Source organism: Bufo bufo, chromosome 2 (assembly GCF_905171765.1).
Source record: "Bufo bufo chromosome 2, aBufBuf1.1, whole genome shotgun sequence".
In the NCBI taxonomy this organism is placed as follows: Eukaryota; Metazoa; Chordata; class Amphibia; order Anura; family Bufonidae; genus Bufo; species Bufo bufo.
This window is the reverse complement of record NC_053390.1, coordinates 417,042,234-417,069,395: the sequence shown is the minus strand read 5'-3', so window position 1 is coordinate 417,069,395 and position 27,162 is coordinate 417,042,234. Positions and strand designations below refer to the sequence as shown.

At 43.5% G+C, this 27,162-nt stretch overlaps 1 protein-coding gene across 5 annotated transcripts in view; it reads left to right on the top strand.

Moving 5' to 3' along the window:
• The window catches only part of PTBP3 (polypyrimidine tract binding protein 3), a 184,501-nt gene that overhangs the window by 88,610 nt on the left and 68,729 nt on the right, over positions 1-27,162 (top strand). For 3 of the 5 annotated variants that reach the window (XM_040417314.1, XM_040417310.1, XM_040417313.1), the window contains exon 2: positions 13,905-13,963. The exons of the other annotated variants lie outside the window; for them this stretch is intronic. In XM_040417314.1, coding sequence (XP_040273248.1) covers positions 13,945-13,963 — 19 coding nt within the window. In that variant the 5' untranslated portion in view covers positions 13,905-13,944. The remainder of the gene's footprint in view (positions 1-13,904; positions 13,964-27,162) is intronic. 5 annotated transcript variants of the gene reach the window in all.

Below are 27,162 nucleotides of genomic sequence, written 5' to 3'. Positions count from 1 at the left end.
TGTTACCTCATGATCGCCCCTGCGATGTACAGTACTAATGTCATGTCAAAAAGGGGCCTAACAAAGGTCTCATGTCTGCCATGTGTATTGGCCTATTAGGCCTAAAAGGTTGCCTGTCAGGACTGCAGTGCATTATTGAAGTGATCAAAGGATTGCACAGTAAACGGTTTATACCAAAAAAAAATCAAATAAAAATGCCTGCTTTGAACACCGCTTTCACAGTTTACCTATAGAAGGCAGCTACATAAACACACAATTTTATAGAGAAAACCGTTTTCAAATGTAGCTTTCCATTTCTCAGTGCTGTAACAGACCCTATTACAGTGGCTCCATGGTGTGACCCTTTTCTTGTCCTCTTCCTTGTTTTCTTCCTTGTCTGGACTCTGAAACTGGAATTCCTTGTTGAAATGTTGTCTGTCTCGTTTATCCATTTCATAAGGGTGTGTGTGTTTTTTCTTCGTTTTAATAGATGTGTACAAAACCGCACTAATGCATGTGTTTTATGTGTTCAAATAGCAATTCCATCCAGAGATCCTAATTCCTGTATCATTTCATTGGTTTCATTCAGTTAATTACAAGATTTCCTGCAGCAGAATTGCATTCGGAAATTGCAGAAAATCCTCACATAACCAGGCATGCAGTGCGGATTTTAAACCCGCAGCGCGTCCGTTTATACCATGGATTATCGACGCATACAGATGTAGCAGAGTTAACTAGATGTGATAACTCACCAAGCCTGACAGTTAACTCTGCTACATCTGTATTTCTCAATTTACAATGAAGAGGGTGAAATCTTTTTACGGCAAATTCCACAACAAAATCCGCCCTATTTGTTCTGGATTCTGTTGCAATGTCACTATGGAGCCGCTACATGTGGCTGTAGCTAACGAAGCTTCGGAGTGACAAATTTTCGCTCCCAGCTCTCTAGTTCTGGAAATGTCAAGAAATACGTTTGATTGTTTGCGGATTATGTTATCGGCTCTTTTTCTCAAGCTTCACATTTATAGGATGCAGACTTGGTGCTCTTTTAATCTTCTAATCCTCCCACACTGGTGATGGCACTTGTGAGACGGAAAAATTAAACAGGCTGCTCCCTAAAAGGTGATCATAAACTTCAGCGGCGCATATAATAGGAGTCATTTATCAAAGACCGGTTTTTGATACCCCCTGCGCTGCTGGAGGATGCACCTAATTTATGAATTCGGAAAATGACAAAAGTCACCTTTTTTCTTTTTTTTTTGCAAAACAGCATTTGTGTTTGTGCAAAATTATATTGGTTGACTGCATTATGGAGCAGAAGGACAGCAGAAATAACAGCAAACTGGTGTAAAAAAAACACCTCGGTGCCTTTATTCTTGGTTTATGTCAGCTGGTTGGCTTGATCTGCTTCATTCATGCTTGTATATAGAATTCTACGGGAGGTGGGCAAAAGTTAAATGATGGGATATGGAGCAGAATATCCTTTGATCCAACATGTGACGTTGGCCTAAGCATCGGATGTTGGAGGGCTCTTGCAGACTTCCTGCTCAATTCAGTGGATTGTTACATGAGATAGTAGATGTTCTCATGTCAATAAAGCCTCATGCAGACGTCCGTGGAACACGGTCCATGAGATACCGGACTGGCATTGCAGGAGCGCACAGCCTCATTTGTTGCTATGACGCCGTGCGCTTTGTGCCGCCACCAGATGTACAGTAATACACTCGTATGAGTGTATTACTGTACAGCAGCGGCGGCACGAAGCGCACGGCATCATAGCAACCAATGCAATGCCAGTCCGGTACTGTGTTCCATGGACGTCTGCATGAGGCTTAAAGGGATTCTGTCACCAGATTTTACCCTAGTAATCTAGCCGACATTAGCAATGTGCAAATGTCAGCTAAACCTACTAGCTTATTCCTACTTTTATCTATGCCCCGTTACGACAGAAAGCTAACTTTTATAATATGCTAATTCGCCTCTAGGAGCAGGGGGGGCGTTGTTCCTGCTCCTAGAGGCTCGGTTCTCCCACCTTTTGTCGCCTCCCTCCAAGTCCTGATTGACAGGGCCAGGCAGCGCTCGCATCTGTCTGCCAGCCCTGTGCTCTGGTGAAATCTTGCGCCGTTCAGTTTTCGGCGCAGGCGCAATGAGGAAAAGACTATCGCCGGCTGCCAGCTTGCTCACCGCGTCTGCGCCGAATTCTGAACGGCGCAAGATTTCACCAGAGCACAGGGCTGGCAGACAGATGCGAGCGCTGCCTGGCCCTGTCAATCAGGACTTGGAGGGAGGCGACAAAGGTGGGAGAACGGAGCCTCTAGGAGCAGGAACAATGCCGCCCCCCCCTGCTCCTAGAGGCTAATTAGCATATTATAAAAGTTCGATTTCTGGCGTAACAGGGGCATAGATAAAAGTAGGAATAAGCTAGTTAGGTTTAGCATTTGCACATCGCTAATGTCACCTAGCTTAATAGGGTTAATTCTAATACATGATAGGTAGAACCACACCTATGAAGGCCAAAATGCATATGCCACATGGGAAAACAAATTGGTGTGTTGATCAGCTACATTTTTCATACTCTTTAGGGTGCTGCCACACTACATCTTTGTTGGCCTTTTTTTTTGTAAAAACAGCATGAAATTGAGGTATTTCAGTACTATTATTTTTTTTTTTTCCAGTTAGGGCAGGGTGACACTCTAAGCAAGTAGCAATTGAAAAAAAGGAAAATCGCACAAAAAAAAGAAAAAAAAACATTTCCCAAACTCTGGTTCGGTTCCAAGAGTTACCTTGGAACTGAACCAGAGTTCGGGAATGTTTTTTTTTTTTTTTACAGTACAAATTAATTTATAAAGTCATTACACCAAGTTTCGCGAGACTTTGCGAAGCAATAACTTCGGCTCATCGGAGCCAATACTCTCTAATACTGTACATAGCTCCTGCTTCGTACAGTATTAGAACAACGTTTTATTTGAATCTACTTCGGATGTTTCATCTTCTTTTTTTTTTTTTTGCTCAATGGATGTCTATGGGAGAAAAAAAAGACGCTGTTTTGATAACCGCGTCTAATATACCTGCTACCTGGTCCTCTGGTGGTCCCCTTTGTTTGGATCGACCACCAGAGGACACAGGTAGCTCAGTAATATGTTGCACCAAGCACCACTACACTACACCCCCCCCCCCCTGTCAATTATTAACCCCTTATTCACCCTTGATCACCCCTGATCACCCCATATAGACTCCCTGATCACCCCCCTGTCATTGATTACCCCCCTGTCATTGATCACCCCCCTGTAAAGCTCCATTCAGACGTCCGCATGATTTTTACGGATCCACTGATAGATGGATCGGATCCGCAAAACACATACGGATGTCTGAATGGAGCCTTACAGGGGTGTGATCAATGACTGTGGTGATCACCCCATATAGACTTATTGATTACCCCCCCTGTCATTGATCACCCCCCTGTCAGGCTGCATTCAGATGTCCGTATGATTTTTACGGATCCACGGATACATGGATCGGATCCGCAAAACACATACGGATATCTGATTGGAGCCTTACAGGGGGGTGATCAATGACAGGGGGGTGATCACCCCATATAGACTCTCTGATCACCCCCCTGTCATTGATCACCCCCCTGTAAGGCTCCATTCAGACATTTTTTTTGGCCCAAGTTAGCGGAATTTTTTTTTTTTTTCTTACAAAGTCTCATATTCCACTAACTTGTGTCAAAAAATAAAATCTCACATGAACTCACCATACCCCTCACGGAATCCAAATGCGTAAAATTTTTTAGACATTTATATTCCAGACTTCTTCTCACGCTTTAGGGCCCCTAGAATGCCAGGGCAGTATAAATACCCCACATGTGACCCCATTTCGGAAAGAAGACACCCCAAGGTATTCCGTGAGGGGCATATTGAGTCCATGAAAGATTGAAATTTTTGTCCCAAGTTAGCGGAAAGGGAGACTTTGTGAGAAAAAAAATATATATATTAATTTCTGCTAACTTGTGCCAAAAAAAATAAATTTCTATGAACTCGCCATGCCCCTCATTGAATACCTTGGGGTGTCTTCTTTCCAAAATGGGGTCACATGTGGGGTATTTATACTGCCCTGGCATTCTAGGGGTCCTAAAGCGTGAGAAGAAGTCTGGGATCCAAATATCTAAAAATGCCCTCATAAAATGAATGTGGGCCCCTTTGCGCATCTAGGCTGCAAAAAAGTGTCACACATGTGGTATCGCCGTACTCAGGAGAAGTTGGGCAATGTGTTTTGGGGTGTCATTTTACATATACCCATGCTGGGTGAGATAAATATCTTGGTCAAATGCCAACTTTGTATAAAAAAATGGGAAAAGTTGTCTTTTGCCGAGATATTTCTCTCACCCAGCATTAGTATATGTAAAAAGACACCCCAAAACACATTGCCCAACTTCTCCTGAATACGGCGATACCACATGTGTGACACTTTTTTGCAGCCTAGGTGGGCAAAGGGGCCCACATTCCAAAGAGCACCTTTAGGATTTCACAGGTCATTTACCTACTTACCACACATTAGGGCCCCTGGAAAATGCCAGGGCAGTATAACTACCCCACAAGTGACCCCATTTTGGAAAGAAGACACCCCAAGGTATTCCGTGAGGGGCATGGCGAGTTCCTAGAATTTTATATTTTTTGTCACAAGTTAGCGGAAAATGATGATTTTTTTATTTTATTTTTTTTCCCTTACAAAGTCTCATATTCCACTAACTTGTGACAAAAAATAAAAACTTCCATGAACTCACTATGCCCATCAGCGAATACCTTGGGGTGTCTTCTTTCCAAAATGGGGTCACTTGTAGGGTAGTTATACTGCCCTGGCATTCTAGGGGCCCAAATGTGTGGTAAGGAGTTTGAAATCAAATTCTGTAAAAAATGACCAGTGAAATCCGAAAGGTGCTCTTTGGAATATGGGCCCTTTTGCCCACCTAGGCTGCAAAAAAGTGTCACACATGTGGTATCTCCGTATTCAGGAGAAGTTGGGGAATGTGTTTTGGGGTGTCATTTTACATATACCCATGCTGGGTGAGAGAAATATCTTGGCAAAAGACAACTTTTCCCATTTTTTTTATACAAAGTTGGCATTTGACCAAGATATTTATCTCACCCAGCATGGGTATATGTAAAATGACACCCCAAAACACATTCCCCAACTTCTCCTGAATACGGAGATACCACATGTGTGACACTTTTTTGCAGCCTAGGTGGGCAAAGGGGCCCACATTCCAAAGAGCACCTTTCGGATTTCACCGGTCATTTTTTACAGAATTTGATTTCAAACTCCTTACCACACATTTGGGCCCCTAGAATGCCAGGGCAGTATAACTACCCCACAAGTGACCCCATTTTGGAAAGAAGACACCACAAGGTATTCCGTGAGGGGCATAGTGAGTTCATGGAAGTTTTTATTTTTTGTCACAAGTTAGTGGAATATGAGACTTTGTAAGAAAAAAAAAAATCATAATTTTCCGCTAACTTGTGACAAAAAATAAAAAGTTCTATGAACTCACTATGCCCATCAGCGAATACCTTAGGGTGTCTACTTTCCGAAATGGGGTCATTTGTGGGGTGTTTGTACTGTCTGGCCATTGTAGAACCTCAGGAAACATGACAGGTGCTCAGAAAGTCAGAGCTGCTTCAAAAAGCGGAAATTCACATTTTTGTACCATAGTTTGTAAACGCTATAACTTTTACGCAAACCATTTTTTTTTTTTTACCCAAACATTTTTTTTTTATCAAAGACATGTAGAACAATAAATTTAGAGCAAAATTTATATATGGATCTCGTTTTTTTTGCAAAATTTTATAACTGAAAGTGAAAAATGTCATTTTTTTTGCAAAAAAATCGTTAAATTTCGATTAATAACAAAAAAAAGTAAAAATGTCAGCAGCAATGAAATACCACCAAATGAAAGCTCTATTAGTGAGAAGAAAAGGAGGTAAAATTCATTTGGGTGGTAAGTTGCATGACCGAGCAATAAACGGTGAAAGTAGTGTAGGTCAGAAGTGTAAAAAGTGGCCTGGTCTTTCAGGGTGTTTAAGCTATGGGGGCTGAGGTGGTTAAGAAAGTGTTAAAAAACAACAAAACCCCTCAAACGTCAGAAAAAAACCTGTGTGGCACTAGCCTAAGGCCCCTTTCACACGGGCGAGTATTCCGCGTGGGTGCAATGCGTGAGTGAACGCATTGCACCCGCACTGAATCCTGACCCATTCATTTCTATGGGGCTGTGCACATGAGCTGTGATTTTCACGCATCACTTGTGCGTTGCGTGAAAATCGCAGCATGCTCTATATTTGGTGTTGAAGTAGAAGTGAATGGGGCCGCGTGAAAATCGCAAGTATCCGCAAGCAAGTGCGGATGCAGTGCGATTTTCACGCATGGTTGCTAGGTAACGATCGGGCTGGGGACCCGATCTGTATTATTTTCCCTTATAATATGGTTATAAGGGAAAATAATAGCATTCTGAATACAGAATGCATAGTACAATAGTGATGGAGGGGTTAAAAATGTAAAAAAATAAACTCACCGAGTCCACTTGATCGCGTAGTTGCGGATCTCTGTCTTCTTCTGTAATGTTGAGCTGCCGGCTAAGGACCTGTGGTGACGTCACATCACATGATCCAATCACATGGTCCCTCACCATGGTGATTGGACCATGTGATTAGCACAGTGACGTCATCAAAGGTCCTATTCCTGTGCACAGCAAAGAAGAAGACAGAAGAGAAGCCGGGCTGCGCGATCAAGTGGATTAAGGTGAGTTAAATTATTATATATTTTTTTTTAACCCCTCCAGCCCTATTGTACTATGCATTCTATATTAAGAATGCTATTATTTTCCCTTATAACCATGTTATAAGGGAAAATAATACTATCTACAGAACACCTAAGGCCTCTTTCACACTTGCGTTGTCCGGATCCGGCGTGCACTCCACTTGCCGGAATTACACGCCGGATCCGGAAAAACGCAAGTGTACTGAAAGCATTTGAAGACGGAACCGTCTTCAAAATGCTTTCAGTGTTACTATGGCACCCAGGACGCTATTAAAGTCCTGGTTGCCATAGTAGGAGCGGGGAGCGGGGGAGCAGTGTACTTACCGTCCGTGCGGCTCCCCGGGCGCTCCAGAGTGACGTCAGAGCGCCCCATGCGCATGGATGACGTGATCCATGCGATCATGTGATCCATGCGCTTGGGGCGCCCTGACGTCACTCTGGAGCGCCCGGGGAGCCGCACGGACGGTAAGTATACTGCTCCCCCGCTCCCCGCTACACTTTACCATGGCTGCCAGGACTTTAGCGTCCCGGCAGCCATGGTAACCATTCAGAAAAAGCTAAACGTCGGATGCGGCAATGCGCCGAAACGACGTTTAGCTTAAGGCCGGATCCGGATCAATGCCTTTCAATGGGCATTAATTCCGGATCCGGCCTTGCGGCAAGTGTTCAGGATTTTTGGCCGCAGCAAAAAGCGCAGCATGCTGCGGTATTTTCTCCGGCCAAAAAACGTTCCGTTCCGGAACTGAAGACATCCTGATGCATCCTGAACGGATTTCACTCCATTCAGAATGCATTGGGATAATCCTGATCAGGATTCTTCCGGCATAGAGCCCCGACGACGGAACTCTATGCCGGAAGAAAAGAACGCAGGTGTGAAAGAGCCCTAACCCAAACCCGAACTTCTGTGAAGAGGTTCGGGTTTGGGTACCAAACATGCCGATTTTTCTCACGCGTGTGCAAAACGCATTACAATGTTTTGCACTTGCGCGGAAAAATCGCGCATTTTCCCGCAACACACCCGCATCTTATCCGGGCAAAAAACATGACGCCCGTGTAAAAGAGGCCTAAGGCTGCTCTAAATCTGAGTATAGACAAAATACTGCCAGATGCTGATTGAACATATTGAAAGATCTGAAATATTGGGATTTAAATTGACTTGCACTGCAGCCTTAATTATTTTGAAACATATTTTTCAGGCATTAGCGGAGAACATATGACAGCATTCAGGGAGGAAAAAAACGTTGAAAACCTAGCTTAATATTTGGTGTAATGAGGTTATTACCTAATTGGATTTTTCAAAGCTAGGATGTGAGCCAAGGCAATGTTTACAGAGAAGAGGCTTGAGGAACTGACACACAAATGTGGACAGGAAAAATTTAGACTAAAGAGGGTAATTTACCAGCATGGCTAGAATGTATTTTTATACTATTTTGATGCATCCTAGCCATTTGCGGCCTTTATATAAAATGAAAAGACTGCATAGTATATTGTATGTGGAAGCTAGCATTTTGAGTTATAAATGAACTGCAATATTTGGGAACCCACTAATTCACAACTATACTGGTCCTTACTTGTGATCTGTATAGCATTTAGGTTACCTTTTAAGGATAAATTGCCTTCATCTGGGACCTTGTCAGTGGGCATAATGCCCACTTGGACATTGTCCTGCACATGTGAAATTATGCAGGAAGAATTATAGTCCTAAATTTTTGTGTCAACATTTAATATCTGTAGCTAAAACACTGTCTTCTATAGGGATTACAGTAATGAGTAACACAGTAGAGTAGTAATCTAGGAGCTGATCTTGGCCTGAAGTCTTACTAAGGCCAATCTATGAGATAAATGAGTTCTTAAGAATTTATTAGCTAAACTTTAGCCAAGCTGAGAAGTATGCAAGCAATAATGGAAAGCGTATATAGAAACATGCAAGAAACCTGGAAATAGAGTGACTATGAGTGAAGTTTACTACAGCTGTTCAGGACAGTGATGTTAGGCTACTTTCACACTAGCGTTCGGGGCTCCGCTTGTGAGTTCCGTTTAAAGGCTCTCACAAGCGGCCCCGAACGGATCCGTCCAGCCCTAATGCATTCTGAGTGGATGCGGATCCGCTCAGAATGCATCAGTCTGGCTCCGTTTGTCCTCCGCTCCACTCAGCAGGCGGACACCTGAACGCAGCTTGCTGCGTTCGGGTGTCCGCCTGGCCGTGCGGGGCAAACGGATCCGTCCAGACTTACAATGTAAGTCAATGGGGACGGATCCGTTTGAAGTTGACACAATATGGCTCAATTTTCAAACGGATCCGTCCCCCATTGACTTTCAATGTAAAGTCAAAACGGATCCGTTTGCATTATCATGAACAAAAAAAAAAAAAAATTTTTTTTTTTGTTCATGGTAATGCAATCGGATCCGTTCTGAACGGATCTAAGCGTTTGCATTATAGGTGCGGATCCGTCTTGCAGATACCAGACGGATCCGCACCTAACGCAGGTGTGAAAGTAGCCTTACTTGGTTCCTCAGTGGAGGTCAAGTAGTCACTAGTGCTGTAATGGGACTACTCCTTTTACGATCAACTCTTTTCATATGCCCTATTAGACTTGAGACCCAACTATGTTAGACAGAGTGAAAAGCTGCTGAGAAAGAGTGGTTCTCATTCTGGGCCTGGCTATGTTTACTGCTCAAAAAAATAAAGGGAACACAATAATAACACATCCTAGATCTGAATTAATTAAATATTCTTCTGAAATACTTTGTTCTTTACATAGTTGAATGTGCTGACAACAAAATCGCACACAAAAAAAAAATGGAAATCAAATTTTTTAACCCATGGAGGTCTGGATTTGGGGTCACCCTCACAATTAAAGTGGAAAAACACACTACAGGCTTATCCAACTTTGATATAATGTCCTTAAAACAAGTCAAAATGAGGCTCAGTAGTGTGTGTGGCCTCCACGTGCCTGTATGACCTCCCTACAACGCCTGTGCATGCTCCTGATGAGGTGGCGGACGGTCTCCTGAGGGATTTCCTCCCAGACCTGGACTAAAGCATCTGCCAACTCCTGGACAGTCTGTGGTGCAACGTGACGTTGGTGGATAGAGCGAGACATGATGTCCCAGATGTGCTCAATTGGATTCAGGTCTGGGGAACGGGCGGGCCAGTCCATAGCATCAATGCCTTCGTCTTGCAGGAACTGCTGACACACTCCAGCCACATGAGGTCTAGCATTGTCTTGCATTAGGAGGAACCCAGGGCCAACCGCACCAGCATATGGTCTCACAAGGGGTCTAAGGATCTCATCGCGGTACCTAATGGCAGTCAGGCTACCTCTGGCGAGCACATGGAGGGCTGTGCGGCCCTCCAAAGAAATGCCACCCCACACCATTACTGACCCAATGCCAAACCGGTCATGCTGGAGGATGTTGCAGGCAGCAGAACGTTCTCCACGGCGTCTCTAGACTCTGTCACGTCTGTCACATGTGCTCAGTGTGAACCTGCTTTCATCTGTGAAGAGCACAAGGCGCCAGTGGCGAATTTGCCAATCTTGGTGTTTTCTGGCAAATGCCAAACGTCCTGCACGGTGTTGGGCTGTAAGCACAACCCCCACCTGTGGACGTCGGACCCTCATATCACCCTCATGGAGTCTGTTTCTGACCGTTTGAGCAGACACATGCACATTTGTGGCCTGATGGAGGTCATTTTGCAGGGCTCTGGCAGTGCTCCTCCTGTTCCTCCTTGCACAAAGGCGGAGGTAGCGGTCCTGCTGCTGGGTTGTTGCCCTCCTACGGCCTCCTCCACGTCTCCTGATGTACTGGCCTGTCTCCTGGTAGCGCCTCCATGCTCTAGACACTACGCTGACAGACACAGCAAACCTTCTTGCCACAGCTCGCATTGATGTGCCATCCTGGATAAGCTGCACTACCTGAGCCACTTGTGTGGGTTGTAGACTCCGTCTCATGCTACCACTAGAGTGAAAGCACCGCCAGCATTCAAAAGTGACCAAAACATCAGCCAGGAAGCATAGGAACTGAGAAGTGGTCTGTGGTTACCACCTGCAGAACCACTCCTTTATTGGGGGTGTCTTGCTAATTGCCTATAATTTCCACCTGTTGTCTATCCCATTTGCACAACAGCATGTGAAATTGATTGTCACTCAGTGTTGCTTCCTAAGTGGACAGTTTGATTTCACAGAAGTGTGATTGACTTGGAGTTACATTGTGTTGTTTAAGTGTTCCCTTTATTTTTTTTTGAGCAGTGTATTAAATGGTTGGCCATTCATCCAAATGGCTGGCATATAGGACTAGGTTTCCCCTGTTCAAGTAGCCAGGGGTTTCAGCTCTTCAGTAGGGTTTTCAGTAACCAAACCCTCTATAGACTGCTTTTCACCTAGCTGTTTTCATTTGAAAAAGGGATTGTCTTGATGAGAAGACTCCAGGAGATACTGATCTACATCTGCACCACAACAAGCTGGTGTAGGATGCCTTAATTAGGAGAGCATCTGTATCAAAAAGTTGCACCCTGTCAAAATGTCATTGTTGTGGACAGTTTTTTTTTTTTTTTTTTTTTGTTTTTTTATTGCTTGAACAAAGCAACGATGTACTTAAAGGGTATCCATCAGCAGATTTATGCCTGTGAAACTGGTTAACCTGTTGCATGTGCACTTGGCAGCTGAAGGCATCTGCGTTGGTCCCATGTTCAGACGTTCCTGCATTGCTGAGAAAAATAATATTTTAATATATGCAAATGAGTTTCTGGGAGAAATGGAGGCGTTGCCCTTACACCTATAGGCTCTGGTCTCTCTGCAACTGCTGCTCCCTTTCCACTTTGATTGACACAGCCAGGTGTAATGACATTTTCACTGCCTGGCCCTGTTAACCAAAGTGCAGAAGGCATGGCAGTTGCAGTGAGAGCAGAGCTTATAGGTGTAACGGCACCCCCCCCCCCCCCCCCATTGCTCCTAGAGCGTAATTTGCATATATTAAAACCTCATTTTTCTCAGCAATGCAGGCCATATGAACCTGGGACCAACACAGATGCCTTCAGCTGCCAAGTGCACATGCAACAGGTCAGCCAGTTTCATAGCTACAAATCTGTTGACAGATACCCTTTTAGGCTGTAAAAATCTCCTAAGCTTACCAATACAGCTCCAGTATCCATATATGTAATTTCAAATGCTAGTTTTTGAATTGCGTATGCTACTTTTACAATAGCGTTCTTTGTGGATCAGTCATGGATCTGCAAAAACGCTTCCGTTACAATAATACTACTGAATGCATCCGTCATGAACAGATCCGGTTGTATTATGTCTTCTATAGCCATGACGGATCCGTCTTGAACACCATTGAAAGTCAATGGGGGAGGGATCCGTTTTCTATTGGGTCAGTATAAAACGGATCCGTCCCCATTGACTTACATTGTGTGCCAGGACGGATCCGTTTGGCTCCGCTTTGTCAGGCAGACAGCAAAACGCTGCAGGCAGTGTTTTGGTGTCCGCCTCCAGAGCCGAATGGAGACTGATCGGAGGCAAACTGAGGCATTCTGACCAGATCCTTTTCCATTCAGAATGCATTAGGGCAAAACTGATCCGTTTTGGAGCCCTGAACGGATCTCACAAATGGAAAGCCAAAACGCCAGTGTGAAAGTAGCCTATGCTGTAGCTAGAAAGCTTAGTTGTAAGGGCTTCTTGTTGAATCAGTACAAATATAATTGGCCCTAACTGTCTCATTGTTTACAGCAATGCATTCTTACTTTTTCCTTTAATCTGATGTAGATTAGTGCTCACAAACTTTTTATTCTGACATTTCTCTTAGAAATCCACAAACAAAAATAATTATTGTCATGTATCGGTATGTGATGTCCATGTCAAGTGACTGTGGTGGCCAATTGAAGCCCAGCATGGGTTTGCTTCATTCATATTGACAGCTGGTCATGTGGTGGTAATTTAGTCACATTGATGTCATTATGTACTATTTTTGACCAAGAAGGACCTGAGTACGACAAAGCATTATTTATGTATTAAAAATGGGGAGCAATTTATCAAGACTGGCGTTCCCATACGCCAGCCTTGATCCCCTGTGCGCTGGTCTAAGATACAGTCTTAATCAATTAGACACATTTCAGGCACCCCAGAAACTCAAATGTTTGCCAGCCTCTGAAGCCTTAGGCCCCTTTCACACGGGCGAGTATTCCGCGCGGATGCAATGCGTGAGTTGAACGCATTGCACCCGCACTGAATCCTGACCCATTCATTTCTATGGGGCTGTTCACATGAGCGGTGATTTTCACGCATCACTTATGCGTTGCGTGAAAATCGCAGCATGCTCTATATTCTGCGTTTTTCAAGCAACGCAGGCCCCATAGAAGTGAATGGGGTTGCGTGAAAATCACAAACATCTGCAAGCAAGTGCGGATGCGGTGCGATTTCCACGCACGGTTGCTAGGAGACGATCGGGATGGAGACCCGATCATTATTATTTTCCCTTATAACCATGTTATAAGGGAAAATAATACAATCTACAGAACACCGATCCCACGCCCGAACTTCTGTGAAGAAGTTCGGGTTTGGGTACCAAACATGCGCGTTTTTTCTTACGCGAGTGCAAAACGCATTACAATGTTTTGCACTCGCGCGGAAAAATCGTGCGTGTTCCCGCAACGCACCCGCACCTTTTCCCGCAACGCCCGTGTGAAAGAGGCCTTAGTCTACAACTTGCGCTAGTTTCTGGTGCAAGTTATTGTAAATTCATCAGGCCACAATAGGATCCTCCCGCTAAGCCCCACACCCTTTTCTCACCACTTTGGAAAAGTGGCGAGAAGCTCAAAGAGTCACAAATTTTGGTACAAATTTTGGCATGAATTGAGCAAAAATGTAGCACAATTTGGCACATCTAGATTTTGAGAAATTATCTCTGCCTATCCTGATAGGCAGGAAGCTTTTGGAAGGTGTTTAAAACTTTGATCCTTGTTCGAGTATGGCCACAAGGTGCGGTCGCACAAGCCGCAGCGGGCTTCAATTAAATAATTAGGACCGCACTGTTAATTGTTGTGCATTAGATAATCCAAGTTATACTTTGAGAATTCCAGGCAAGCATTGGTAAAATCCTCCATTTTCCTGTTCCAGGAGACACCAGGGGAGGAAGCCTGGCTGAGGTCCTTGGCCCATGAGCAAAACAACCCTAGGTGTGTAGCATGATCACTTTCTTTCTTTCTTTATTATATACTTGTTGCCCAATGAAATATTGTTCCCCCCCCCCCTACTTTTCATATAATGCTGTCATTTTATGCTTCAATATATCAACTACAAGAAGCGTACAACCACATGGCACTGTCGTGACATGATTGCAAAGTGGCCAATCTGCGGTAGAATACCACATGGCCATACGAGCTGCAGCAGGCTCCAATTAACTGTTGGTCTGCACTTTTTTTTAGCAAAAATAGGCACCAAAAAAACTGCGTTTTATGTTTTTGTTTTTTTCTTCCAGCAAAGGGAAGCCTAAATTACCTTAATGTAACTCTGTTTTGTAATTAATGTATTTCGGTTTTGTGTTTTTAGTTCTAAGAAGTACTCCCATAAAAATGTTGTTCTCTGACCTGTTAGAAAGGTACATGAGTTAAATTGTAGTAAAGGTAATCCTCTTTCAGTGGACATAGTTGTGAGTTATAACCTCCCTTCTGTTCCGCAGATGTGTCATGTGACCGACACTCTGACTCTGACTGACTCAGCATGTTATGTGTGGACAGGCAGTCAGTTTCTCTATTCATTCATATGAGACTGACCTCAAAGCTCCTGTAAGGGTGAATAGAGAAACGGACTTCCTGTCCACACATAAGACACTGTGTCCGTTGGAGAGTCTGGTGGAGGTCAGATGATACAACTGAGGATCAGAAAGGAGGTTATAACTGACAACTACAGCTACACATAAGGGGATTACCTTCACCTCAATTTACATCACGTTCCTTTCTAACACGCTAGAGGATAAACATTTTTGTGGGAGTGCTTCTTTTAAAATACTGTGCATTTAATCCAATGTGTGGTTTCATATATCTACATCAAAAGAGTGTTGAATCAACATGAAATCTCTAAGTAGAATTTCAGCTTTTCTTTTACACTCTCTACAAGTTGGGTCTTGAAAAAAGCACTACTTGTTTTCTATGAAAGTGCATGGAAACTTCTTTATTGACAGAGATTAAAATACATGAATAATATACGTTATATTTCCTGTAACTAGCTATTCACCAATTTGTGTAATAATGGTCCGCTTGGCACGGGCACTCTGTATTTACCAATGTGTCTGAACGACTAGCCAAGTCATACAGGCTTTTTCACAAGTCTTGCTTGGCAGTATCGATTGACATGTTCATGGAAAACTTCAGCTTTGTATCTCTGTGAAGGAGAAGCAAGACAGACATGCTGCGTTAAATAAAGAGTCTTCCTTCTCTTTGTTGAGAGTGGCAGGAGTCTACAGAAGCTGTTGGGCAAGCACTTGGGAAACAAGAGCGCAAGTTGAGTTGTGTGAAAAAAAAAGAAAAAAAGCCACTTCCGAATTGTATAGCTCTCGATAATTTGGTAGTCTTTGTCAGTGTGATGAACAATGTGGTTCTGGCCAGGATAGTTAACATCTGAGTTGGGGGTCTGAGTAGTTCTGGAAACCTACTGGGAAAAGCATTTAACCCTTTTGGAGTTTTTGTAAACTGAAAAAAAAAAAAAAAAAATGATATATATATATATATATATATATATATATATAAATTTTTTAATCATGCTGCTTTTGAGGCAATGTCTAATTTTACAAGGCTATACGATGTAGAAAAAATACACTAGAGATGGTTCAACCAATAAATTTTACCCTCTAAAAGGGGCATATCCACAGGTTAGGGGGTGTAGTACTTGGCCTTCCCAAGGTGCTGGCAACCCACACTGCACCTCTGAAGGATAGGTATACTTTAGGAATGGGACAGTATTGACTAGATCTTTGATATGACTACCAAATGATTAGATTGTAAATTAGACAGTGTCTAGTATTATGAGATTTTCATTCCACTCAAAATACAATGATGATGGTTATGTGAAGCATAGGGAGGGTTATATATTTTCCAGCATCCTCCACCTGGCTTACTGAATAAACAGAAACCATCTGCCTAGCTTAAGCCTAAGTGAAAAGACACTGTTGAAAGACCATAATATTAAATTGGCAGCAGTGTGCTTCATTAACAGTAACATTACACAGGCTAATAGCTGTACTGGCTCTTAAATTATAATGTATATCACTGGTTTACATCTGTGTGCAAAAAGGTTTCGTGGTATCATTATACCAACCTGCTTAAGTAGGGTGCCACTTCAACAAATATTGCTAATGTACATACATAGGACAATGTAGTATATGAATATTCAATGGGTAATATGGCATCTCGCAACCCCATCCTATATGGAACCGGGATCTATGTGTATTATAAAGCCGAAATATAATCTGAATGATAATTTTAAATGTTAGGCAATAGAATAGAAATTAAATAAAGAGTATGTGTGGAGAGTGCCTTCCTCACATGCCTATTAGGACTAGGGATGAGCGAATCGACTTCGATGAAACATCCAAAGTCGATTCGCATAAAACTTTGTTCCAATCCAAGTTATTGCTTCGCGAAGTCTCGCGAGACTTCGGGTAATAACTTCATCAATTAATTTGTACTGTAAAAGACCATTTGGTACCTTGGAACTGAACCAGAGTTCGGGAAATGTTTTTTTACAGTACAAATTAATTTATGAAGTTATTGCGCAAAGCAATAACTTCGGCTCATCGGAGCCAATACATTCTGATAATGTACGGAGCTCCTGCTCCATACAATATTGGAACAACGTTTTTTATGCGTATCGACTTCGGATGTTTCATCTGAAGTCGATTCGCTCATCCCTAATTAGGACCTGTAAAACAGATAAAGAGAGGTGACGCACTGGATTCAAAGCAGATTATGGTAGAGGTGCTCTCAGTAAAAAGGAATCACCCTTCCTTTGATAAAATGTGCAAATGAAAAAAGATACTGGGCACTCTCTAGAATAAAAGGAACCTCACAATTTATTATCAATAGGACATATAAACATATAGACAATTCATTTAATACCATTAAAACACCATAACATAAAATCCGGATAAATATAATAAAATATGAAATATAAAACTAAATTCCTATTAATCTAAAAAATATTTAGGAATAAGACCGCCTCTGATTATTCGGGGATAAAAAGTCTTTTAAATAAATGTTCCTCCAACTTTGAGTTTGGGTATACTGTAGAAATATTCTTTAGGGTATTGATAGCCCAAATATAACTTCTCCTCCGCAAATGAAATGAAATCTCAGATTTTCAATACAGTGATTTAGTTATGCGGCGTCCCGCTTTACTCACTGTTCAGTTGGAATGCTTTATTCCGCTGCTGTGCCGGTACTTTGAGTTCAGGGATATCACATATGAGTTTCGTTCCCCTCTCTGTCTCGTAGGCGCCGCTCTATCAGTAGAAGAGCCGGCGCTCGATGGTTAATGCAGGCTCCTTTTTTCTGTGTTGGACTTGATTTGTAGATGAGGGTGTGATACTCCTCAGAGAAATCCTTTTGGAGTGCGCATAAGGTCTGCAGTGAGACACAGTAGATCCGGGTATCTATGATACTTTAGCACGGAAAGTCAATGTCCATCAGGGGGGATCCTAGCACCAAACGCGTTTCGGGGTCTGTTATCACCCCTTCCTCAGTGGTAATGAGTCCCCCTTCTAAGCTTCTTTATATAGTCTCAGATAATGACACCACTATCATCTGCTGTGTAATTGGACTTGTTTCACAAGACCTGGTGTGGATTTTGGAAACGCCTCATTTTCAACAGTTTCTTTTATTCTCTATACTAAATTTGTATATACTTCTTTTTATCCTTCAGCTATATCCCAATATAGGCAGTACGAAATGTAGAAAAACAAATTAAGTTGGCATTAAGCAAATATCAATTTTTATCACTACATTCAGTGTGATTTGTCGCCATTTCTATAATATCTTATCTGCAACAAAACGCAATCTCTCCCGCGGTATTCATGCGGTTTTCTTCCGACTTATTCATATCACCAAAATTTACTAGCATCCAATAAAATTTAGAATTAAACACTTGCACAAGCATCAATATAAATATACATAAATAAATATATGACTAATTATTTTTATACATTTTTTCAAAAAATCTTTTTAATTTTTTTAATTTCTACAAAGTTTTTACGTAGGGTGTGGGCGAGTTCGTGGCTAAGCAGAGTATACATGAATAGTGTCGGATACGGGACTGAAGTGTCGGTGGAGGCCCGCCGCGGAGGACCGGACCCCCCCAGAAAATTTATTTTCACTGGGAAGGATCCCGTCTCCCGCCGCGGGCCCCCCCCCCCCCCGTATAAAAATAATTAGTCATATATTTATTTATGTATATTTAGTGGCTAAGCAGAGTATACATGAATAGTGTCGGATACGGGACTGAAGTGTCGATGGAGGCCCGCCGCGGAGGACCGGACCCCCCCAGAAAATTTATTTTCACTGGGAAGGATCCCGTCTCCCGCCGCGGGCCCCCCCCCCGTATAAAAATAATTAGTCATATATTTATTTATGTATATTTATATTGATGCTTGTGCAAGTGTTTAATTCTAAATTTTATTGGATGCTAGTAAATTTTGGTGATATGAATAAGTCGGAAGAAAACCGCATGAATACCGCGGGAGAGATTGCGTTTTGTTGCAGATAAGATATTATAGAAATGGCGACAAATCACACTGAATGTAGTGATAAAAATTGATATTTGCTTAATGCCAACTTAATTTGTTTTTCTACATTTCGTACTGCCTATATTGGGATATAGCTGAAGGATAAAAAGAAGTATATACAAATTTAGTATAGAGAATAAAAGAAACTGTTGAAAATGAGGCGTTTCCAAAATCCACACCAGGTCTTGTGAAACAAGTCCAATTACACAGCAGATGATAGTGGTGTCATTATCTGAGACTATATAAAGAAGCTTAGAAGGGGGACTCATTACCACTGAGGAAGGGGTGATAACAGACCCCGAAACGCGTTTGGTGCTAGGATCCCCCGTGATGGACATTGACTTTCCGTGCTAAAGTATCATAGATACCCGGATCTACTGTGTCTCACTGCAGACCTTATGCGCACTCCAAAAGGATTTCTCTGAGGAGTATCACACCCTCATCTACAAATCAAGTCCAGCGCAGAAAAAAGGAGCCTGCATTAACCATCGAGCGCCGGCTCTTCTACTGATAGAGCGGCGCCTACGAGACAGAGAGGGGAACGAAACTCATATGTGATATCCCTGAACTCAAAGTACCGGCACAGCAGCGGAATAAAGCATTCCAACTGAACAGTGAGTAAAGCGGGACGCCGCATAACTAAATCACTGTATTGAAAATCTGAGATTTCATTTCATTTGCGGAGGAGAAGTTATATTTGGGCTATCAATACCCTAAAGAATATTTCTACAGTATACCCAAACTCAAAGTTGGAGGAACATTTATTTAAAAGACTTTTTATCCCCGAATAATCAGAGGCGGTCTTATTCCTAAATATTTTTTAGATTAATAGGAATTTAGTTTTATATTTCATATTTTATTATATTTATCCGGATTTTATGTTATGGTGTTTTAATGGTATTAAATGAATTGTCTATATGTTTATATGTCCTATTGATAATAAATTGTGAGGTTCCTTTTATTCTAGAGAGTGCCCAGTATCTTTTTTCATTTTCCTAATTAGGACCTATCGATCCCGCCAGATGCTGGAAAATCTCTTTGTATACACTAATAATAATGCCCCCTATAGTGCCCACAGTAATAATTCCCCTAGAATGCTTCCAGTAACAATAATGTCCCCATAGTGCCTCCAGTGTAAAAATATGCTCCCTATTGTGCCCCTAGTTATAATGACATTGCATCTATTGTGCCCCCAGTAATACTAACAATGCCTTCTATAGTGCCTTCATTAATGTGTCCTATAATGTCCCACAGCAATGTCCCTTATAGTGCCCGCAGAAATTAAAAATTTATTCATTTGAGTCGCGTTCAGTGCTGCGTTCCGCTGTGTAGGCCACAGGCCGCAGCACCATCTGTACCCTACTTCATAAGCTTGAGATCTAGTGGCCTGTGAGGGTGGATGACAGGACAGGGAGCCATCGGCTTCCATCCCCTGCTGCAATATTCAATTTTTATTACCGTCCTAAGGTCAGCGATACAGTTAAAGTGAGGGAAGTACCTGTGGTCACTGGTCAGGTGCATAACACTGAGACTGTCAGATCATTCATGCACCTGGCTTGTGGCCATGAGGAGGGCTTTGATACCACACTAGGCCACAGCCCACCGGGAGTTTTTTATGGTATGATCTATGACCAGCACAATAAAAAAGTAAAAAATGACTCCTATTACCAAAAAGAGATGGAAAATATGTAACCATCAGACTGGCTACCTGCTATATCCAGCTGTATGTCTTTTTTGTCTTATATGTGCATGTGTATTAGTACGTTCAAGCTATGGATTGCAGGGTCCTCTCTTCCTCTGTACCAGTCTGTTAATGAGCTCATGCTTATTGTATCTGTATTGTTTTATATTATGTATCGTGGGGATTCGCTCTGATAGACAGGATAAGCGGATGCAGTATAGAGGCGCAAACCAGTTCTTAAATCAAAAAGTTCAGTGTTTATTCACACATTAGCAAATTCACTAAACAAAAAATCACTTTCAAGCAAAAAGTCACCTTGCAGTATTGGTGTTGGTTCACAGGAGGCTTTAGTCGGCCTGTTTCCCCTCACAAGGGTCTCAGTCCTCCAACTCGGCACAAGCCTCAGATCCCAACACAGAGATCTCCTCTGCTGATCCCAGCTGTCTTTTAAAGACAGCTAGGTGTTGCCAAAAACCCCGACCAACACCTGAAATCCAGTCCAGTGTTTGACCCCACCTGGCCGCCAATCAGTCCAGCAGCGCACACTGGGAGGAAATGAAATGCATTCCCCATGTAATAATTCTGAAGCATCTATTCTTATGGCTCTATGTTGTGCCATTCCTTTATTATTTCTACTAGAAGTTATGAATGAGTTGCTAGCAGTCTGCAGTAAGGATACAGAGGGGTGGTAACCAGTTGGGGGTGTGTACCTGCACAGACTGACTCTATCCAATCAGTGCTGCCATTTTCAGACTGTGCAGGTACACCACCCCAACTGGTTACCACCCCTCTGTACCCTTACTGAAGGCTAATAGCAATTCATTCATAACTTCTAGTAGAAATAATAAAGGAATGGCACAACATAGAGAAATAAGAATAGATGCAGTGGCGTAGCTATCAGGGAAGCAGGGGAAGCAGCTGCTTCGGGGCCCGAGCTCAGAAGGGGCCCGGGAGCAGTCACTGTACTTCGTCACCCCAGGTCCTGTCAGAGCAGCTGACTTCTCCTGCACCAGGTCCAGAGTCTTGCACTTGCACCTCTGTCACTGACATGTACGTGGAGAGTGCGTGTATGACTGCGTCCATGTACGTGGAGAGTGCGTGTATGACTGCGTCCATGTATGTGGAGAGTGCGTGTATGACTGCGTCCATGTATGTGGAGAGTGCGTGTATGACTGCGTCCATGTATGTGGAGAGTGCGTGTATGACTGCGTCCATGTATGTGGAGAGTGCGTGTATGACTGCGTCCATGTATGTGGAGAGTGCGTCCATGTATGTGGAGAGTGCGTCCATGTACGTGGAGAGTGCGTGTATGACTGCGTCCATGTACGTGGAGAGTGCGTGTATGACTGCGTCCATGTATGTGTAGAGTGCGTGTATGACTGCGTCCATGAATGTGGAGAGTGCGTGTATGACTGCGTCCATGTACGTGGAGAGTGCGTGTATGACTGCGTCCATGTACGTGGAGAGTGCGTGTATGACTGCGTCCATGTACGTGGAGAGTGCGTGTATGACTGCGTCCATGTATGTGGAGAGTGCGTGTATGACTGCGTCCATGAATGTGGAGAGTGCGTGTATGACTGCGTCCATGTACGTGGAGAGTGCGTGTATGACTGCGTCCATGTACGTGGAGAGTGCGTGTATGACTGCGTCCATGTACGTGGAGAGTGCGTGTATGACTGCGTCCATGTATGTGGAGAGTGCGTGTATGACTGCGTCCATGTATGTGGAGAGTGCGTGTATGACTGCGTCCATGTACGTGGAGAGTGCGTGTATGACTGCGTCCATGTACGTGGAGAGTGCGTGTATGACTGCGTCCATGTACGTGGAGAGTGCGTGTATGACTGACTGCGTCCATGTATGTGGAGAGTGCGTGTATGACTGCGTCCATGTATGTGGAGAGTGCGTGTATGACTGCGTCCATGAATGTGGAGAGTGCGTGTATGACTGCGTCCATGTACGTGGAGAGTGCGTGTATGACTGCGTCCATGTACGTGGAGAGTGCGTGTATGACTGCGTCCATGTATGTGGAGAGTGCGTGTATGACTGCGTCCATGAATGTGGAGAGTGCGTGTATGACTGCGTCCATGAATGTGGAGAGTGCGTGTATGACTGCGTCCATGTACGTGGAGAGTGCGTGTATGACTGCGTCCATGTACGTGGAGAGTGCGTGTATGACTGCGTCCATGTACGTGGAGAGTGCGTGTATGACTGCGTCCATGTATGTGGAGAGTGCGTGTATGACTGCGTCCATGAATGTGGAGAGTGCGTGTATGACTGCGTCCATGTACGTGGAGAGTGCGTGTATGACTGCGTCCATGTACGTGGAGAGTGCGTGTATGACTGCGTCCATGTATGTGGAGAGTGCGTGTATGACTGCGTCCATGTATGTGGAGAGTGCGTGTATGACTGCGTCCATGTATGTGGAGAGTGCGTGTATGACTGCGTCCATGTACGTGGAGAGTGCGTGTATGACTGCGTCCATGTACGTGGAGAGTGCGTGTATGACTGCGTCCATGTACGTGGAGAGTGCGTGTATGACTGCGTCCATGAATGTGGAGAGTGCGTGTATGACTGCGTCCATGAATGTGGAGAGTGCGTGTATGACTGCGTCCATGTACGTGGAGAGTGCGTGTATGACTGACTGCGTCCATGTATGTGGAGAGTGCGTGTATGACTGCGTCCATGAATGTGGAGAGTGCGTGTATGACTGCGTCCATGAATGTGGAGAGTGCGTGTATGACTGCGTCCATGAATGTGGAGAGTGCGTGTATGACTGCGTCCATGAATGTGGAGAGTGCGTGTATGACTGCGTCCATGTACGTGGAGAGTGCGTGTATGACTGCGTCCATGTACGTGGAGAGTGCGTGTATGACTGCGTCCATGTACGTGGAGAGTGCGTGTATGACTGCGTCCATGTACGTGGAGAGTGCGTGTATGACTGACTGCGTCCATGAATGTGGAGAGTGCGTGTATGACTGCGTCCATGTATGTGGAGAGTGCGTGTATGACTGCGTCCATGAACGTGGAGAGTGCGTGTATGACTGCGTCCATGTACGTGGAGAGTGCGTGTATGACTGCGTCCATGTATGTGGAGAGTGCGTGTATGACTGCGTCCATGTATGTGGAGAGTGCGTGTATGACTGCGTCCATGTATGTGGAGAGTGCGTGTATGACTGCGTCCATGTACGTGGAGAGTGCGTGTATGAGTGCGTCCATGTACGTGGAGAGTGCGTGTATGACTGCGTCCATGGCTGCAGTATGAAAGGTACAGAGGCTATACTTGTGGATATGTAGAGGTAAATCAGACGGGTCTATTACAATTGCAGCGCGGGTTTTAAAGGGGTTGAGTTAAATATAAACTCCGTCAGCAACTGTAAATGTTAAAAAAAACAATAAAGTTGTGCTAAAAATGAGAGGCAAATAAATAAATACAGTAAATAAAAAGTCACAAAATAGCCATATGAGAGGGGTTTGCACAGGAGGAGGGGGTTAGTGAATAAGTGTGTGTGGGGGGCCCTGTACAAAAATTTGCTGTGGGGCCCAGTCAGTTCTAGCTACGCCTCTGAATAGATGTCAGGAGAGATGACAGGTCCTCTTTAAGGGTCCATTCACACGTCCGTTGTTTCTTTCCTGATCTGTTCCGTTTTTTGCGGAACAGATCTGGACCAGTTCTGTACACATTCATTTTCAATGGGTCCTGGAAAAAAACGGACAGCTCAATGTCAGATTTTTTTTCAGGACCCATTGAAAATGAATGGGTCCAGATCTGTTCCGCAAAAAAACGGAACAGATCAGGAAAGAAACAACGGACGTGTGAATGGACCCTTAAAGTGAATATGAATAAATGCGTGTGTCTGAGATGAAGCGCAGGTATACCATACGTGCAGAAGCGGCACAACGTGATCATTTTGCAGACAAGAAAGATAGGGCTGCACCTTGCTCATTCACATTCCTGAAGAAGCCAGTTATATGGCTAGATCTTAGAATCTGTAAGAAATATGTATGGACCCTCCCTAGCTTCAGGGAAAAAAATATTGTCACAGTAAAGCGTTTCCTGGAGCAGTCCTACTGTGATAGAGATGATAAAAGTGGTACTAAATGCAGATTATATTCTTCAGTGCTGATTCACTCCCACAGTAAGAATGTACATAACCTGCTGGACATGAATGTGAAGCTGGCCGTGCGCATTGGATGAAGGTCGGCCGTGTATTGAGGCCTCCGATGGTCCGATCCTTTCCCTGATTGGACCATTTCAGACAGTACAGGGACACCTCCCAACTGAGCATTCATACTGTACATTAACCTCTATTGACAAAAAAGAGGGTCATAACAATAAATGTTTAAAAATTGCTACATTATGGGAAATACAGGGTCCTTTTTAAAGGAGTGTTCTAGCCAATATTATTTTTCTATACTGTAGGACATAACGGTCTGAGACTGCCACCTCTGAAATCTCCACCTTTAGGGAAAACGGGATCCCATGGTTACTAGTACCCAGCAGTGACCACTCGTCTGGGTTCACACTTTGCAGTATTTGTACCACAAGATAATGTTGCATACGTTTGTTGCAGCTTGGTGATGCTTGTAAAAATTGCACAGTCAAAAATCGCATTGCAAGACTACAGTAAGTGCACAATACTGCAGCGAGTAGGCCCAGCCCCAGTCTCTGCACGCTGCTCCAGCCTCTGAGACCTCTATTTGGGGGAGCAGAGAGACGGAAGGAGGGAAGTGTAGGCAAGTTTTTTTGTTTTTTTTTATTGCGCTGTTTTATAGTGCAACTCCTTTCTAGTTTGGACATCGAATCAGTAGCAAGGCCCTTTCTCATTGACCCAATGGTATCTGACTGAACAACTAAAAGGAGCATTAGGCAGACTACATCACTGAAAACTAACACATCACCATTCTGTAAAGGTAAATGACCCGCTAAAGGTTCTCGCTGGATTGCTAAATAAACGCAAAATTTAGACTTTGTCGTGGAATGTTATTTTATGAGCAGGATATTTTTGTATGCGTTTCTGATGACGGTTGTACAAATTTATGTACGATGTTGTGTCTTAAATAAAGATATTTAAAAAAACAATCTCTCACACAGGTATACTACCCAAAAGTAGCCCCTGAGAGACTTTTTATAGAGCTGTGGGGAAGCACTTTTACGCCCTTTTGCTATCGGACCCAGTTTCTAATCAGACCACACATTGAAACATTTACATATCAAACATAACTGCACACACAGTTTTGCTGAAATCTGACATTTCTATCTGGGTGCGTTAGCTTGTTTTTTTTTTTTTGTCAGTGAGCGTATTTGCACTGTTTAGGGGTAAGTATATGTTTGCAATATTGTCAGAACAGATGTTGTATTGTAACCAGTGCATATGGCCAGACCTGACAACTCCAATGGTAAGCCACACATTCGGGGGTCGCGAGCCTCCTGTGGCTTGGGAGCCAGTGATTGAGCACCACTGTGAGAGAGAGATCACATATTTAGGCCCCTTTCACACGGGCGTGTGTTCCGCGCGGGTGAAATGCGTGATGTGAACGCATTGCACCCGCACTGAATCTGGACCCGTTCATTTCTATGGGGCTGTGCACATGAGCGGTGATTTTCACGCATCACTTGTGCATTGCGTGAAAATCACAGCATGCTCCTCTTTGTGCGTTTATATAGGAAGTGAATGGGGCTGCGTGAAAATCGCAAGCATCCGCAAGCACGTGCGGATGCGGTGCGATTTTTCACGCACGGTTGCTAGGAGACGATTGGGATGGAGACCCGATCATTATTATTTTCCCTTATAACATGGTTATAAGGGAAAATAATAGCATTCTTAATACAGAATGCATAGTACAATAGCGCTGGAGGGGTTAAAAAAAAATTGCAAATAATTTAACTCCCCTTAATCCACTTGCTCGCGCAGCCCGGCTTCTCTTCTGTCTTCTTCTTTGCTGTGTACAGGAAAAGGACCTGTGGTGACGTCACTCCGGTCATCACATGATCCATCACCATGGTAAAAGATCATGTGATGGACCATGTGATGACCGGAGTGTCGTCACCACGGGTCCTTTTCCTGTACACAGCAAAGAAGAAGACAGAAGAGAAGCCGGGCTGCGCGAGCAAGTGGATTAAGGTGAGTTAAATTATTTTTTATAATTTTTTTAACCCCTCCAGCGCTATTTTACTATGCATTCTGTATTAAGAATGCTATTATTTTCCCTTATAACCATGTTATAAGGGAAAATAATACAATCTATACAACCCCGATCCCAAACCTGAACTTCTGTGAAGAAGTTCGGGTTTGGGTACCAAACATGCAGTTTTTTTCTCACGCGCGTGTAAAACGCATTACAATGTTTTGCACTCGCGCTGAAAAATCGCGCATGTTCCCGCAACGCACCCGCACCTTTTCCCGCAACGCCCGTGTGAAACCAGCCTTACGCTTTTATTTCAGAAGACTCCATGGCTAATTTCCTAATGCTGAGCTGTGATCTAAAGCATGACCAACGTTCAGCTCCATAGTTGGACTGGATATAGAGCACCTTACATTTGCATTCACAGCAGTGGTCTCCAGCTTGTGGCTCCTCAGCTGTTTGTAGAACTAAAGCTAGGCTGTCAGGGCATACTGTTAAAACTTCCATAGATATGGTTGTAGCAACCGATAAGAGGCAGCCAGAGTAGTAATGATTGCATCTATGGTGACAAAGTAATTTATCTGACCAAGGGGAACGTAATCTTGGATTGGGCTTTTCATTTCTATGTAAATTAATTCATAACATGTATGGTAATGAGCAGCAATGAAAATGTTCAAAGATCTGTATATGCAAGTTTGTGATGCAATACAACAATTTATCTTCCTCAAGGTGCTGCACTTTATTGTTTTACCTATAATGTGTGATGTGTGTGTATGTGTGTGTGTGTGTGTGTGTAT